This window comes from Pteropus vampyrus, unplaced genomic scaffold (assembly GCF_000151845.1).
Source record: "Pteropus vampyrus isolate Shadow unplaced genomic scaffold, Pvam_2.0 Scaffold16, whole genome shotgun sequence".
Classification (NCBI taxonomy): domain Eukaryota; kingdom Metazoa; phylum Chordata; class Mammalia; order Chiroptera; family Pteropodidae; genus Pteropus; species Pteropus vampyrus.
In genome coordinates this window covers 1799399-1815445 of record NW_011888797.1, presented here as the reverse complement: position 1 = coordinate 1815445, position 16047 = coordinate 1799399, and the positions used below count along the sequence as shown (strand labels likewise).

At 39.6% G+C, this 16047-nt stretch overlaps 1 protein-coding gene and 1 pseudogene across 1 annotated transcript in view; one reads left to right on the top strand and one right to left on the bottom strand.

The window, feature by feature from the left end:
• ANO4 (anoctamin 4) overlaps positions 1-16047 on the bottom strand; it is a 348268-nt gene that overhangs the window by 61545 nt on the left and 270676 nt on the right. Inside the window, exons 11-15 of the mRNA XM_023527448.1 lie at positions 15774-15829; positions 13392-13513; positions 10083-10217; positions 8914-9010; positions 3981-4041 (exon numbers count right to left, since the gene is read on the bottom strand). Of these exons, the coding sequence (XP_023383216.1) occupies positions 3981-4041; positions 8914-9010; positions 10083-10217; positions 13392-13513; positions 15774-15829 (471 nt within the window). The remainder of the gene's footprint in view (positions 1-3980; positions 4042-8913; positions 9011-10082; positions 10218-13391; positions 13514-15773; positions 15830-16047) is intronic.
• On the top strand, positions 5117-5235 carry LOC111736011 (annotated as a pseudogene).

Sequence of the window (16047 nt, the reverse complement as noted above, 5' to 3'; positions counted from 1 at the left end):
CTGAGAATCTCGATTAGTTTGTTTACTGGGGATAATTTAATTTTGGCAACACTGAAAGTTGGAAAAAAACAAAGGAAGGAGAGAAAAAAGAAAAAAATGAAGAACAGAGAGAGATAATCCTCTTGCTGACAATTCTCTGCCAACATCTAACCCCCTAATGACTCATTTTTTTTTTTCCTAGGGAGAGAAGCTAATTTAGGCCATAACTGTTTTGTCCCTTGAATCTTTCCGAATAAAAATGAGCACTGAGAAAAGAGCCACGCTGTGGCTCAAGCCCAGAGCCCTAGGTTCAGTGGATCCCTCTAGGGTACCCAAGAGACTCTGCTATCACAGCTGTGTGACCGTGAACAAAGGTAGTAGAGTTTTGACAGTTTTCTAACTCCACACTGAGGCCCTCCTAACCGGCTGCTAAGGCTGGTTGCAAATGGAGCCTCATTGTTTCTCGGTCTGGTGAGCGCAGGAAGCAAAAGGCAACAACAAATACATCAACCCGGCTCTTCGGAAGTCTTGTAAACCACTTACATCTATTCTCGACATCTCCGTATCTAGCAATTTCTCAAAAATAAAGTTTATTTGTTTTCTTAAATGTCGAAACTTGTCAATCAAAAAGGATGATCCCAAGGCCATGAAACTGGGCCCCATCAGATGAGCTTTTGTCGAACATCACCATCACAAAGGGTATCTAATGGCGCTCAGGATGAGCATAACAGCCCTTTGTCTGAAAGTTCAGATCTCTGCAGCAGAAGCAAGCAGGGTTATAAACAGTACATGATCCTAGGAGTAAAGTGTAGGAGCCAAGACTTGCCAGTTTAACTCTGGGTTTTGCCACTTTCTTGCTAGTGCCTCAGTGTCCTCGTCTAGCATGTGAAGATACTAGCAGGACTGGTACTTTCCTCAAAGACTGCTATAAAGATTAACTGAGATGATACTGTACAATGCTTAGGACAGTGTCCAGCATATAGTAATCCCTCAATTAGTGTATTATTATAACTGTTATTATAACTGGCCATTCCAGACTTCTGCAAAAAGGCATAGCCCTATCTACAAAGAAACACCTGGGGTAAATCATTCTTTTTCTGGGAACAATATAAGATTTAAGCAATAATTTGTCAACTAAAACAAAGCAATTCAGAGGATGAATGATTCCATGCTTGGGTTGCCTGGAGTGAGCCTAAAATGTTCCTTTGTGCCCAAAGGTTATTATAAAACATCTATCAGATTTTTACTGAGTACCCTCCAAGGCACAACTGTCAAATTTCCAATCCACCTACTTGCAACCTCAGACTTCTTAACTCCATCCTCCAGGCAGCTATCACCAATCAGTTGAGGTTGGCAGGGATAAAATAAAACCTATTTATTATGCTCAGCATAAGACATTCCAATTTGCAAGGAAGGGATGCAATCCCTTCTGTAATGGTGATACTGAGTGAGGAGTGGAAGAGATGACAGCCTCTGCCTAGCAGACAAATATCATCATATCAGAATTTTACTTCTATATATAGTCTCGGAGGGGAGGGAGAACTGTGGGAGAAGAAAACATTATTTCAGTCAAAGGATATCTAAAATGGGTGAAATAATGATGTGGGTAGGGGAGTTTTTTATAGTAATTCTTCCAGAATACAACTCTCTATATAGAAGCATTAACTCATTTCACAGCAGACTAGTAGCCCAAAGCAGAGCTTCCCAATGGGTATGACAGGAATGGACTATAGGTCTGCAAGAGGTAACAACTCCTTCAGCCCTTGAGTTGGCTAGGGGTAGGGTACTTAGTGCCCGGGCCACGAGCAGCCTCCCAGGCCACAGGCAGCCTCCTCCATGGGCATCGGTATACTGTGCGAATATCATTTCTATGTGTGCTAGGACTTGAAAAGGTTTGGGAACCACTGGTTTAAGAAATGAATACATTTGTAACCATGGCAAAGCTTAAGCACTGGATAGGTTATTATACTTCCTGATCATAATTATCGAAACTAATCTGGTCTAGAAAAAACAAATACACATTCCTGACCTGAAAGCTCAGTCCAGTAGCCAAAATTCTGTTACTGATTAGCTTCCTTTGTTTGCAAGGGACCGAAATGCACTAGTAGTGAGGCTTTCCACAAGGCCCACCAAGGGAAGCAGGAATCTCAATGGAATTACAGGCTAGGCCTACTCAGCGGCAGGAAATGGAAGCCAGCAGCTTGAGACATCTCAGCCACGAGAGACCTACTAGATCTTCACACTGATCCCCACTAATCTCTCTGTTTCTCTTTGGGGAAATGTCTTGCATTTTCTTTCGGGTGACTAACAGTTGGATTCTGCAGCCTCTACCCTGTATCTTTCCCACTAGTTATTTGCTCCTGCTTATCTCTACATTCTGATTTGTCATAATTTTTGCCTTCTAATAATTCTTCCTGGTCCCTACTTCTACCTGATGGTCAATCTCAGTCTCTCCCTCTCTTGTTCCCTCCTGCCCTCTCTGAATCCGTCTGTGTCAATTTCTACTACTAACTCCCTGTCTCTACCCACATTGCCCAATCCAAATTCTTGAGAATAAGACTCTGGGTGGCCCTGACAGCCTCTGTTTGTGCAGGGACTTCTCCAGGTCACTCACTAACCTATGGTTTGACTGATCTTGGGTCAAATGTCCACTGGCTGAAAGGGGCTGTAGTCACAGAATTCAAGATATGTCCCTTTACCAGAGCTGTGATGGGTGTGACAATTTTCCTTTGAAGATCTCTAGGTAGGGAAGACATAATATATTTACAACAAGCCTCCTCTAGAGAGCAAGGTTTTACATTTCCACTCCTCAAACTGACCATTTAAACACATTCATCATCTTATAGAGAAATCTTTTTGGTAATTTCCTTCTCTTTCGCTTCTCTATTTTTTCCATCCATCCACCCACCCATCCAACAAATATGAATCTGTCTTTAAAATAAACACATGAGGTCTCCAGTGACCACAGTGATCCCTGAGGACCACAAACCTCCTAGGGGAGATAAGTTGTATATGCATATAAGTGTCCAAAGAACGATAACCAAATGCTATGAAAGTTCAAAGGAGGAAGACATCTTCTGGCTGGAGCAGATGACATTTAGCTAGGCCTTAAAATATAATGAAGATTCTGATACTTATCCCAGGCAGAAGGAACAACATGGGCCTAACCCTTGAGTTAGTAGAGTACCAACGAAAATTCAGATTTTGGTCTTTTAAGTTCTAGAAAAAAATTCATAATCATTGTTAAAAATCTCAAATCGAACTGCAAATAAATAGTGTAAAAAAGTCTGTCTCTTATCACTGTTTACTTACCCTTCCACAAATTCTTTTCTCCGAAAGTAACTGCCATTCATTATTCACTATGAATGTCCAGTCTCTTTTCTATACTATTAAATTAAGCTTCATACCTATTTGACTCAGAAGATACTATTAAATCTATTTTGCAAAGAAGCAGGTTAAATGACTTCTTTGGGTTAAGTAATTCTTTAAGTGAATGTCCCATCACACCTTGTTATTATGGGACTGTTGGCTTGAACTTATTATACAGAAGAATTCGATTCAGTCTTGCATGTAGCTCTTGTTTATAGGGGGTCATTTTAAGCAGAACTGGATGAAATCCAGAGATGATACTCATACATTAGTCTGATGAAAAGATCCCATTCACAGGAGAAAGTCCTATTTATTACCGAGATGGTTATTCAAGTCTCAACAGACCTTTTGATGTACTATAAGCTTTACTTTTGCCTCCAGCAGACGGTGAATTTTTACTCTAATAAATGGAATGCTGATGAAATTGAAGGTTTAAGAGAAATCAGACATGTTTCTCCTCTATAATATCACTTTTTAAATAAACCAACTGAATTATTTTTTAGCTCATATCTAATAGAACAAGCAAATGAATTTACTCGAGCTTCTTCCTTTCACGTCCACAGTCAGATTTCTAAAGGAACAAATCATAGAGCACGAAGGAAACTCAAGTTATATGGAAGTAGAACACTTACCCCAGACTGCCATGAAAACAGCAAAAAAGACAGTTGCTCCATTGTCAAAAAGGTGGGTGACCTGGAAACATTATGAATCATAGTTAAACTAACTTCTTACCTACTGTATTCCAATTCATTATTTTTTCAGGTTCTATAAAATTAGCTGATGATGTGATGAATTTTGCAGAGTTTCTTTGGAAGATATTCCTTTTGGATCATAATAAGAAGAGATTTCCTCTAACTGGGAAGCTGTTTGGATATGGAGGAGAGAATCTGTTCCCTTTACGTGGGTAGCACCTAGCTGAACATTTATCATCAGTCTCAATAGTGCAACTAAGAATTTCCTTTCATGTCCTATAAAAACTATTATACGTGCACATATGTATGTAGATATATTTAAGACCAGGAAAGTATGACTGTTGCTGCTTTAAAGGTTTCTGATTTCCCAAGCACTGTTTTTAATGCCTCATTGATTCACTTTGAAAACATGGCTGTTTTATTTGTGTAATTCTGAGCAAATGATTTCTGGGCTGGTCTCTGGCTTTCAGGATCATAAAAAGGAGGGAGCAGACCACAAACAAAATCCACTTCCACCTGTTCTAAAGCCTCAGGTAATCACTATATTTACCTATTACACATAACACAAAGATAGCTAGCAAATACTTTATTGTTAGAATAATATATTCTATCACAAACACCACAGCAGAAAGCAAAAAAATATTCTTTCTGCTACAAAGAATGCTGCAAAACTGCCAAGCTCATTTCCATCTCCAGGATAAATCACTGATATCATGCCAAATTGAAATGATGACAGAGACGTTCATAAAGCATAACATTTTGGAGGTGCTTTATAGCTCTCTATAAAGTATACTTTACTGTCCCTTGGAGAATGTGCCAAGCATAAACAGGTCTTTTCCTGTTACATCAGAGCGTGAAGCATTTCAAAAATTTTCAGAAGTTTATACCTTCTCTTTTTTTTTGAACATAGGAAAGATGGGCATCATTCGAACATCTAATGTGAGACAAAAGTCTAAAGTTGATTTATTTTATTAAAGCTGTATATGGGGGCACTCTGCATCAAACCAAGCCTGAGAGTTCTGGTGTGTGTTCTCTATTAGGGTATTTTCTGAGACTGGTTAAGAAGCTGTAGCCTGGTCTATGGCCATGCCACCCTGAACAAGCCCGATCCCATCTGATCTCGGAAGCTAAGCAGGGTCGAGCCTGGTTGGTACTTGGATGGGAGACCACGTAGGAGGACCAGGTGCTGTAGGTGTAAAAAATTTTAAAAAAATAAAAAAATAAGGGATTGTAAGCTGAGAAGGTCCTTGCAATCTGTGAGGTCAATCTAGAGTTGCAAAAAAAAAAAAAAAAGCAGCAGCAGCAGCAGCAGCAGCAGCAGCTGTGGCCTGAACCACTAGAGTATATTCTGGAATGGATTGTGGTTGTCATGATTTTTGGCTGATCAGATCATCTTTCCTTTCTTCTCCCTTCTCTAGGTAACAGATCTCTCTCATGCAGGTCGCTAGGGGGCACATGGCTCAAATAGAATCAGAGTTCTTTTATGGGACTGGTATTTAGAGAGAGACATTCTTCTGCTGCAGTTATTAATTTGGGAATATGTGAATCAGGAGGGGTGAGTTAACTGGGACTTCTGGTTCCTGCTAAGATGGTAAGCTAGCATAGGCTGACGGCTCCCTCTGTCCAAACCAACCCTGGAGAAGCAAAATAGCAAATTTCAGAAACTAACAAAACACAAAAACAAACAAAGACCAGGGAACCCCAGGGCAGATGGAAGATCACCTTGACTTGGTGTGTGGGCTGAGGGGTGGTGGAGAGAGGAAGGGAGAAAGATGGTGGGTGGTAGTGGTGGTATGTGGGGAGAGTCAGACAGCAGTTCCCAAGCAGAATGAGAGCAAAGGTTAGAGAAATACATAAATTCTACTCCGACCTCTCCCTCAAGAGTCATTGGGCGATTAATTTCCCCTCTTTCAGAAATTAGCTGCAATAGGCCAAACCACAAGTACTGGCATTCTTGGGGTAATATCAGGATGCTGAGAGTCCTGCTTGCTTGAGGAGATGATGAAAGTAGGTGCTGCCTGGCCAGCTGCCCTCAGGCAGTCACTTCTCAGTGCATTCCCTCTTAAACTCCAGGGCTGGAGAATTATAACCAAGGGAGAGTGCCTCCTCTCAATTCTCCTTTGTTCTAAGCAGGCTTAAAAATACAACTCCCACTAGAAAAGTCTTCTGGAACAGAGGTACCCAAACTTCCTGGCACCAGTGACTAGTGCTCCTATGAGAATCTAATGCCTGATGATCTGAGGTGGAGCTGAAGCGGTGATGCTAGTGCTGGGGAGTAGCTGCAAATACAAATGAAGCTTCCCTCGCAGCCTGGTTCCGGACTGGTACCAGCCCATGGCCCAGGGATTGGGGACCCCACTCTGGAAGAGTGGAAGCATACAGTGATACCTGGGACATGTTATAATCTCTTCCCTATAAACTTATCCAGACTGACAGCCTGAAACCTAGCTCTGACCCTCACCCAAAGTGGTTGATACTGCCAGTGACAAGCATATACAGGCCAAAACAACACACTATCTGGGAAAGGCAGCTGTTCCCCCCCAAATTCCAAACGAGGCAACATATACCTTCTGAAAGACACATTCTGTAACAGCAGACTAAGAATTTAAAATATGCATTAAAATCTGCTTAAGTAGCTAAAGGAATGAATATGTAAACTGGGAGCTATGGCAGCCCGCAGCCATCTTGCCCATTATATGAAGAGAACTTGTCTGCAGAATGATCATGTAGACAGGTGGCTAGAGAGACACCTGGGGCCTGGAGGATCGATTCTAGGCCATGAAGCCCTGGTACTTAGTATGAGCTACTCCAGTGTCTTTTCCAGCAAAATGAATCAGTAAGTCCCTTTTTGCTTAAGTCAGTTAGAGATGGATGTCTGAGGGTCAGGGATAAAAACATGCCTGATCAGCAGAACAGGCGTTGATTAAATTGTATCTGGGCTCCAATTTGATTCCTATGTATCCTCAGTCCCATGAAATCAATCTGGCATTTCTAAGTCAATTTTTAAAATGAAACTCTGCATAACTTCAGTTTTGTCATTGTAAGGCTTTTTAGCCTTCATTTTACTAAGTTTCTAGGCAAGACCAATCATAAAATCCAGAATCTAAACATCCTGTGATACAGTATGGCACAATGACATGTTCTGCAGCCAGGTAAACTGAGGCCCAGATATTTATGGCTGTGTGACTATGAATGAGTGGTAATGTTTACACCTCTGAGTAAAATGGGAATAACATCTAGCTTGAAGTTGCTATTAGAATTAGAAATAATAAGTGTAAGTTGCCTAGCTATAGCCAAGCTATGATTACAATTACTGTTGTGCTAGACCTTATATTCAGTAGGATAACTGCCCAGAGAAGACCCTATAAAATCTGAACACTCTGAACTATCTAGGATGATTGTTTTAAGGAATTATCTTGGATCTTCTAAAGAGAGAACTTCACTCAAGGCATGTCTTTGCATGTAAAAAATAAACAAACAAATACCACCCAAACAACAACAACAAACTGGGCTTATGAGATTCCCAAAAAGCAGGATTTTTGTACCCAAATCTTTCAGGCTTAACTCACGATCTCTAAACAAAAACTGTATTACTGACAAAACTCTTTCGATCCTCACCAAATCTATATTTTCCTAGCTCACTCTGTTAAATTTGTCCTCATTTACTCAGGTCTATTTGTATGTTCTCCAAAGGTAGGGAGAGTATTTTGTTTTTGTTTTTTTTTTGTTTCCTTCCGGCACATTCTAAGAGCCCAAATCTTTTTATAATCACAGCTGGCTTGCTGTAGTTTAGGCTACACCCACGTAGATTGGCCACCTGCAGTGCTAAAGGCATCATAGATCTGCAGGCTCCTGGGCTGCCTATCAAATGTTCTCTCATTTAAAATAAAAAAAAAAAAACCTCTGCAATGCTGAGAGTATAATTAGATATATCCAAGCTGCAGTGGTCATGGAGGTTCAGTAAAATCCACCAACCCCTTTCAGATCCAGAATCTGGGCAAGCTGATAGGCACTGGGTCTTGGAAAAGTCTTCATCAGGCCATACTCCAGCTATTGCTTTGCAATAGCGACGCTGCCACTAAGTAAAAAACCATAAGAATTTGCTGAACATGTCTAAGGTTTTAATAAAGGCATAACGTGAGAAAGGGGCACACAATAACATATCATAGACATAATGGTCCTACATGTTTTTTTTTTTTTTTTTTCCAAAGCACTTTCGTATATACTAGATTTTTGGTCTTCACGACATGCCATGGGGCAGAGGGGGCAGGTATCACAGCCTACATTTTAGAGATGAGAAAGTTCAGCCTCGAAGAGGCTGTGCCTGCACAGAGTCAAGGAGGTAAGTAGCTAAACTAGACCTGAATCTAAGTCTTTTTGACAATAATGAGGAGGAGGAGAAAAAAGATTGTGGCTCTCATTTACTGAGACCTTACTGTTTGCCAAACACTTTGCTCAGTATATACCTTATCTCATTTCTTATAACAATCATATGAAACAAGTATCATGTTCTCCATTTTAGGAATGAGAAAACAAAGCTCAGGGAGGTTAAATGAATTGTTCCCGGACTAACAAGCGGTAAAGAGCAGAGTTAAGATTGAAGCTTCTTTCTGACTCTAACGACTGTGCTTTTTGCACTGTGCATGCTGCAGCTTCTTGTGATAATTAGATCCAATACATTTAAAATATAGATATATGGTAAAAAATGACATTGTAATTAGAATCCTGAATGACTGAGGTCAGTCTCTCTTATTATTACATAAACTTGAGAATCAAAGACTGGAGATGACAGAGAGATCATAGTTAGCCTCTCTTCCTCAGGAAAGTGTATGTAAAATTCAACCCACCTAAAATACTAAATATCTGAAATTACCTTGGCATAAACACAGCTATCTGACAGCCTCATGAATGGACAGTATTTATCGCATACAGGACACATGATGATATCTGTAGCTTGGCAGACTTCTTTACTGGAAAAGAGAACAAAAAAAGGACCGCTTTTTGATGACATAAGAGCATTATCCTCCTCAAATTTCAACAGAATATTCAACCAGTAAATAAGATCCAGTAGATTTCATTTTTGTCCTCCAAAGCTTCTTAGCCTTATTTGCTATTACTATAAACAAGTTCTTGCATAATTTAATAATTTGATAACCTACTTATTTATGAGGTAGTTTCTTGGACTATATATATTAATAAGTTAAACTCAGAAGAATATATGAAGCAAAACATTGGTTCTTATACCCCAAATTATACAAAAGGCATTCACAACACTGCACAGATTTGAATCAATGTCATACTGAATTATGCGAACAATGAGATACCTAAAAGTGCCTGCCTCGATTTCTGTATGCATGGTAAGTTAAAACTAATAATGGAGGGATAAATAAAAATACTAGGGATTAGTTCCGGGAGAGAGTTATAACTCATTAACAATTTCACCAGAAAGTAAAATACTTTGGTAGGCTAGAAGATTTATATCGATCACTTTTATTTTTGCAATCACTTCTAAAAGGCACATTATTTAAGAGCACTGTCAGGCCCTGCAATAAGATCTCCATGAATACCTTAAACTCTCTAAAGCCAAGATAACAATCATTAACACCGAATCATTCTCAAGACCTCAGAAAGTCGGTGAGATACCTCTCTGGTTTAGGTTTAAAGGGTCCTTGTAAAAATGCAGAATTCACACAAAATGATTGCTAACTCACTATTCTGCAGTATTAGCAGAATGAAAAATGGTGAAAAAAATCAGAAAGAATAACTTTAAATCAATGAATGAAAGGGATCTGTTCTGTGGACATATTGTGGCTTATGTGTCCACAAATGCAAACTTTGTTTCCTTGGTAGCTGAAGACCACAGTAGCAAGGGCAATGGATAAAGAGACCTAGTGAACTGAAGCTTTTGAATTTTTCCAGAAGAGACTGGGAAGGAAGTTAGAAGGAAAAGCTCAGTGGGCCCACAGTCTGTGAACACCCCCAAAGCACAATCAGCCATCTTTAAATACAGGCAAAGGCAGGCTTGCTTAGAGCTCCCCGTACCTGACTTGGCAGTGATCCAGAGTCATGACTCCATACAAAAAGACAAACAATCCAATGAAGGCGGCCGGGAAGAGCATGCCGGTGTACCAGCCCAACCAGGCAAAATACAACCCGATCTTCTCTCCAAAGTACCGCCTGTTTAAGACACAACAGCCTTACAAATGACAGTGAAGTATTTAGAGGTCAGCATTATAACACTTAGCTCAGTTTTTTTGACTTTGTAGTGGCCTTGCTGATAAAGGTAAGCCAAGAGAATGGAACACTGGATCAAATCTAGGTTCTGGGCTTAAATTTCTTCTCTTCCTACTCTATATCAGAAACAGAATAAATCTTTTTTATAAAAGAACACGATTATACCCAAGCTTGTTCTCAGAATACAGAATAAATCCAAGCCTATTTGGAAGCTGTGATACTGTTATTAAGACAGAACCAGGGGAACCTGAATAGTTGGTGTCACCATATAGCTTCATTTTTGCCATTTCTGAGTGTGTGCTTGTTTGTAATGTAGGCATTATAATATTTTTAAAAATAGGAAACCAAATTATTATGAAAAACTTTAAATATCCTTTTCAGTATTCTGCAGCTTTACAAGACATTTACAACGTTAGGATCACAAAATATTGGAAAGAAAAACTCTAATTACTGAGATTCAACACAAATCAATGCTGAGAGCAGTTTTCCCTTTTAAGCCAAGACTTTTCACAGGCTTCGATATCTACCTCTATAAATATTTTTCTGAGGCTAAGCAGCCTGCCTAGTTCCCTGTGGTCTGTGGAGTTTAGAAGTGTCCAGAGAATTTCTTGGTTTTTCTTTTATTTCTTAAACATCATCAATAATGTGATTTGACTTGTGCTAGGATACAAACCAAATTGTGCTTTCTGTGCCTGTCAACTGCTACAGTTTCATTACATAAAAATTAATTATTTCTTAGCCCAATATAAGAATATTCTAATTCTTCTTCATTCTCATTTTAAACAGATGTTGTTGACCATCTGTTTCCAAATACTGACTGCTCCTTTCCTCTTAGAATGCCCAATGTTCCTAAGAGTGTGGGATTATTTATTCCATCTTCCACAGTGTCTCAACAGAAACTTTACACTCTCAGAAGACTTTTCTAACATATATTCATATACACATATATATTCACATGACATTGTGCTAGGTGCTGAGAATACATGGTGAGCAAAATAAGCTTGGTCCTTGCTCTTATGGAGCATGCAGGGTGATAGAGGAGACTTACATAGATCAATTAAATAAGTTTATAATAATAAAACTGGGAAAAGAGCTACAAAGGAGAGAAACACAATTCCATAAGCACATATAACAAGGTCATTTGACTGCTCTAGTCAGGGAAGACTTCTCTGAGTAGGTGACAAGTTAACTAGGTGGGGTTAGGGACAGGATAGAGTATTTCCAGCAGAGGAAACAGGTACATACAAAGGCCCTGTGGTAGCAGGGACCAGGTGAAATACGGGCAGTGTGACTGGAACACTGAGAACAAGAGGTGGGCTGGTGAGGTAGGTGGGGGCTGGGCCTCAATGGGTCTTGCAGACCACGCTAAATGCACTGATCTTTGTCCTGAGAGAAATGGAAAATCATGAGAGAGTTTTAACAATCAAGGGACATGATCAGATTCACATTCCAAAAAGATCCCTCTGTCCGCAGGGAGGAGAATGGACTGGAAGGGATCAGGGTGGGAAACAGGAGACCAAGTAGGGGACAAGAGCCATAGTCTAGGTTAGAGGGGACAGAAGGAGTGTGGTGGAAGAGATGCTGGCTGTGTCCAGATTCAAAAGATATAGAGGAAGCAAAATCTATAGGACAAAAACGATTTCAGAGATGAGATTCCCTGGATGCTCCAGAACTTCATCCCACCCAAAGCTAACTTGTGCTTTTCATCTCCCTTCACTTTGGCCAAAAACAATGCCACTGCTGAGCTCTTCCAGGGCTCAGCTCTACAGAGCCTTCCACAGAGGCACTGGCCCACATTCATCCTGGTTTTTCTGAATTGTTGTAAAACTTATCACCTCCATCAGACATTTTACCTAACTGTGCTTAGTCTTAGATTGTTTTACAGCTGTCTCAAGTACTGAAGGGCCCGTTTTCCTCACGGACACTGAGTTTCTTAAAGCCAGAGACTATGGCTTCTGCTTGTCTTTGTCAATCGTACTTAGCATCATACTAGAAACATAATGGGCAGTTAATTAACACTAACTGACAAACTGCAAAGTCTTAATCAAAACACCGTCATGGGCAGAGATGTTTTGCCTGCAGCAATTTTCTGTAATTTTTAATCAATGTAATCCTGTAATACGGGACTGTGGCTGGGAAGAGAATTTATTTATTTTCTCCCCACTGTTTTATCATCTATTGAGACTGGTCAAAGGAAAATGATCTCATCTCAGAAAATGTTTTCCTCTCACCCAAATCATCTGCATCGTTTGTTACCAACACAAAAAATGACATGATTCATTGATGTTCTTAGGTCAACAGGAGTCAACATTTGGTAACAAGGACTCTGGCAGGAAGAATGACTACCCAGAGAGATGAAACATAAAGTGAGTTGTCTTATTATTTCATTTTCCTCTGGACTCATTTTTTGAGGGCCCCCCGTAAAACTGAAACATATACATCTAGTCTAGGAAATGAGACATGAGTTTCTCTTTAATAAGAAATCCATGAAGTGTGGATTGCTGCTACCTAGTCTTAATAAAACCAGTCTCTAAATAAATAATGAGATATTAGAGCATAATGCTGCCATGGCAGAAAGTTGGGCATATACAGTTAAAAAACATATATTTTCACTGTGCGATTATTATAGGTTAAATAAGTTGATATACTTTTTTGACCTGCAGAATTAAAATAATCTTTAAAGATGGTTAATTTAAAATAAAAATTAAAATAAGCCGGAGATTTATTAGAATGACAGCTCTTCATATTTCCTACTTAATAATAGTAACTAATATTCCATTTGTCACTAATATATGTAGGCAGTGTTACCTCTCTATGATTGTTACTGATAATTTGTCAATAGCAGTCACATGTGCGACCTGCTATGTATGAAGTCCTGTGGGAGACCTGGCTGATCTCATGAGTTCCTTCCTAAGGCCTTTTTAGAAGAAACGCCATCTTCATCAGAGGGCGGTCTGGTTTACCTATGACCTATGTCCTCTGACGAGCTGCCTTCGTGGGAAGAAGCCAGATTTGAGCGAGAGCTGTGTACCTCAGACTGTTTTTACTTCTCCCAGCAGGCAATCTGCTCTGATCATTTTGTTTCAGCTTTATATGTGCAACCGGTTAAAAACTCACCTTACGAGATCCAAAGGCTGGTATTTATACCACACGCCCCAGGAGGCCCAGCACTCATAGAGCAGATGTCGGTGGTTTTCCGCTCCATGGGTCCTAATGGAGTTTTTACTTCTGTAACTCCCCTGGGATGAAAACACCACTGCTGGTGAGGTAATACGCACAAACGCCAGAAGAAAAGCTAACACTAGTCTCTTATGGCAGGAGTAGCAAGGCACGTGATATGAGAAAAAGTGGGTCCATACTACTGAAGAGAAAGGAGTTTGATTAGTTATTTTGGACTTTATCTTATTGATGATGCTATGTAGTAAAAAGCATGTGTTTGCTAGAATTAGACAGGTTTAAACTGAGTTCAAATCCAGTTCTGCTACTTTTTAGCAAGGAGGCCTGAAACTCTCTGAGCCTTGGATTCCTAGTTCATAATGAAACTAATAATAGCTGCCTTATTATGTTTCTTCTGTGGTTTGAATGAATAAAGTGTCTTGCCCAGAGGCCAGGCCCAAGACTTACTAGTTCTCTTTCCTACTTGTATCAAGACAGGGTAGTTGGTAAATAGCCATAGCTGTAATCCTGTCACATGGCCTTATCTATAAGAAAACCCTGGAAGTCACCACGAAATGAGAATAATTCAAAACTAATTCTACCTCCTCACTGAACAGATGGGAGACCAAGGGCCAGAGAGGTGGGGAGTTTTCTGAGTTCAGTTAATGGCAATGCTAGTTTCACAAACAGAAAAGGTACTTTCTGCAGGTGAAGTAATTGCTGACATTAACCTTTAGTGGATAGTGAACAGGGGTAAGAGACAAGAAACTCGGGTTCTACTCTCAGCTCTACCACCGATGTGTGACTAGAGGTGAGCCAACCTTTCTCAGAATGATTTAAATTTTGAATAGTTTGAATAGTTTCAATAAAACAAGGGCAACAAAATCTGCCCTTCCTGCCTCCGAAGGCTGTTATGAGGTTAAATAATATAATCAAGTTAAACTGAGTAAAAAGTCCAAAGAGCAATTGTTATTGCAGCCATTGCTAATTTGGACATTCTCTTGAGTTACCCTGTATGGTTTCATAGCTGCATCTCCTCGGACACCCTCATACCTGCCACCCATTTGCCTACACAGACACTTCCGCCCACTACCATTGGTCAGATACTGCCCTTACCATGAGCAAGGGTTGGGCAGTGGGAGGGTGCAATACCTGTTCAAACTCTTTTTTGGGCAATGCCAATTGACAACTACAGGAAGCCACATGATGTTTTGGAGAGAAATCTGTCTTTAGAGTTCAGAAACATCTGAGTGTGGCTCTAGAACACCTTTGCGTCAAAATGTTTGCTTCTGTGACACTGAAAGGATCGTTCCAAAAATGTTTCCTGGAAGATTGTAAATAGGGTCTTAGATAGAAGCTTCTAGTTTTCTTCATGAATAAGTTTTTAAAAATTTGCCATCTTTTACATCCTCATGATGTTTGAAATCAAGGGAAGAAATGCTTTCATAAGCCAAATGAAAAGATTTGCCATTTTGGGACAGTTGGAATTGTTCCCCAAAGTTTATTGGCAAACTGTTAACGTTGTTTCTAATAGAAGACTGTTCTGAAAATCACTCTAAGAGTAGTTTCCCTGGCTAGTTTTGAGGTACTAGAGGGCATAGACTATGATATTTACGTTTTTATTCTCTATGTCACACAGTGACCAGTATAGAGTAGGTGCTCAATACTATGAAGAAGATAATAATCTCTGACCAAAAATGAGAATTCTGTCCCTGAAAAACCCACATGTGAAGAACATTCTGGGCAAAATAAACCAAAATCTAATGGGGAAATAGAGGTAAGGGTAATCACAGTTACATTTACAAAAGTCCTTATATATGACAAAGAGTACACAGTAAGAAAAAGAAAGAAAAAGATAAATGTTTTAAAAAGTCAAAATTTACATATCCTAAATGAGCAATGATACGATACTATTAATTTCCATTTATCACCTTTGGTTGACAGAGACTTTTCAGGATGGCTTCCTCCCACTCTTTAAAGAATAGTTACATATTTCTTTGTTGCAGAGACTATACATTTCAGGAACTTTTTCCCCCTGGGTCTGTTACCTCATGAAAATTTTCAATGCCTCTCTAATTTTACAACTTGGAGTCCCTCAGCTATTCCTCTGAATTGATACTGCGTGACTCCTGATTCAAGTATTCTCACAATTACATAAAAAGACACACAGAAATATATCTATGCTGGGGGAGGGACATCGCCATGAGAGTAGGCTAGCACTAACTGTCTACTGAACAAATTAATTTCATTCTGAACAAATGTCATATCAACAAACTCAATTAATGATTATACCCAGAAGCTGAACAAGAAATTGACAGAGAAGGAGAAAAGGCAGGACAATACCTCGTGTAGAGGAAAAGCAGCTTCATAGGAGCCATTGGTAAGCAAACGATTCAGACCTAAAACAACAACAAAGTCCAATCTGAATTAACAGAGAGTTTCAGCTCTCACAATGTTCAAGGCTAACATAAGGGTGATACTTTTTGGACAAAACAATCTAGGTTTTGGAAACTGATTTAAACCCTCTTGGGGACGTCGGCAGTTTAGAAAGTTTTTTGCTATCTGCTACAAAATTGGAATCGAGGGCTGAGAAATCAGGTTTCAAACAGAAAACAAT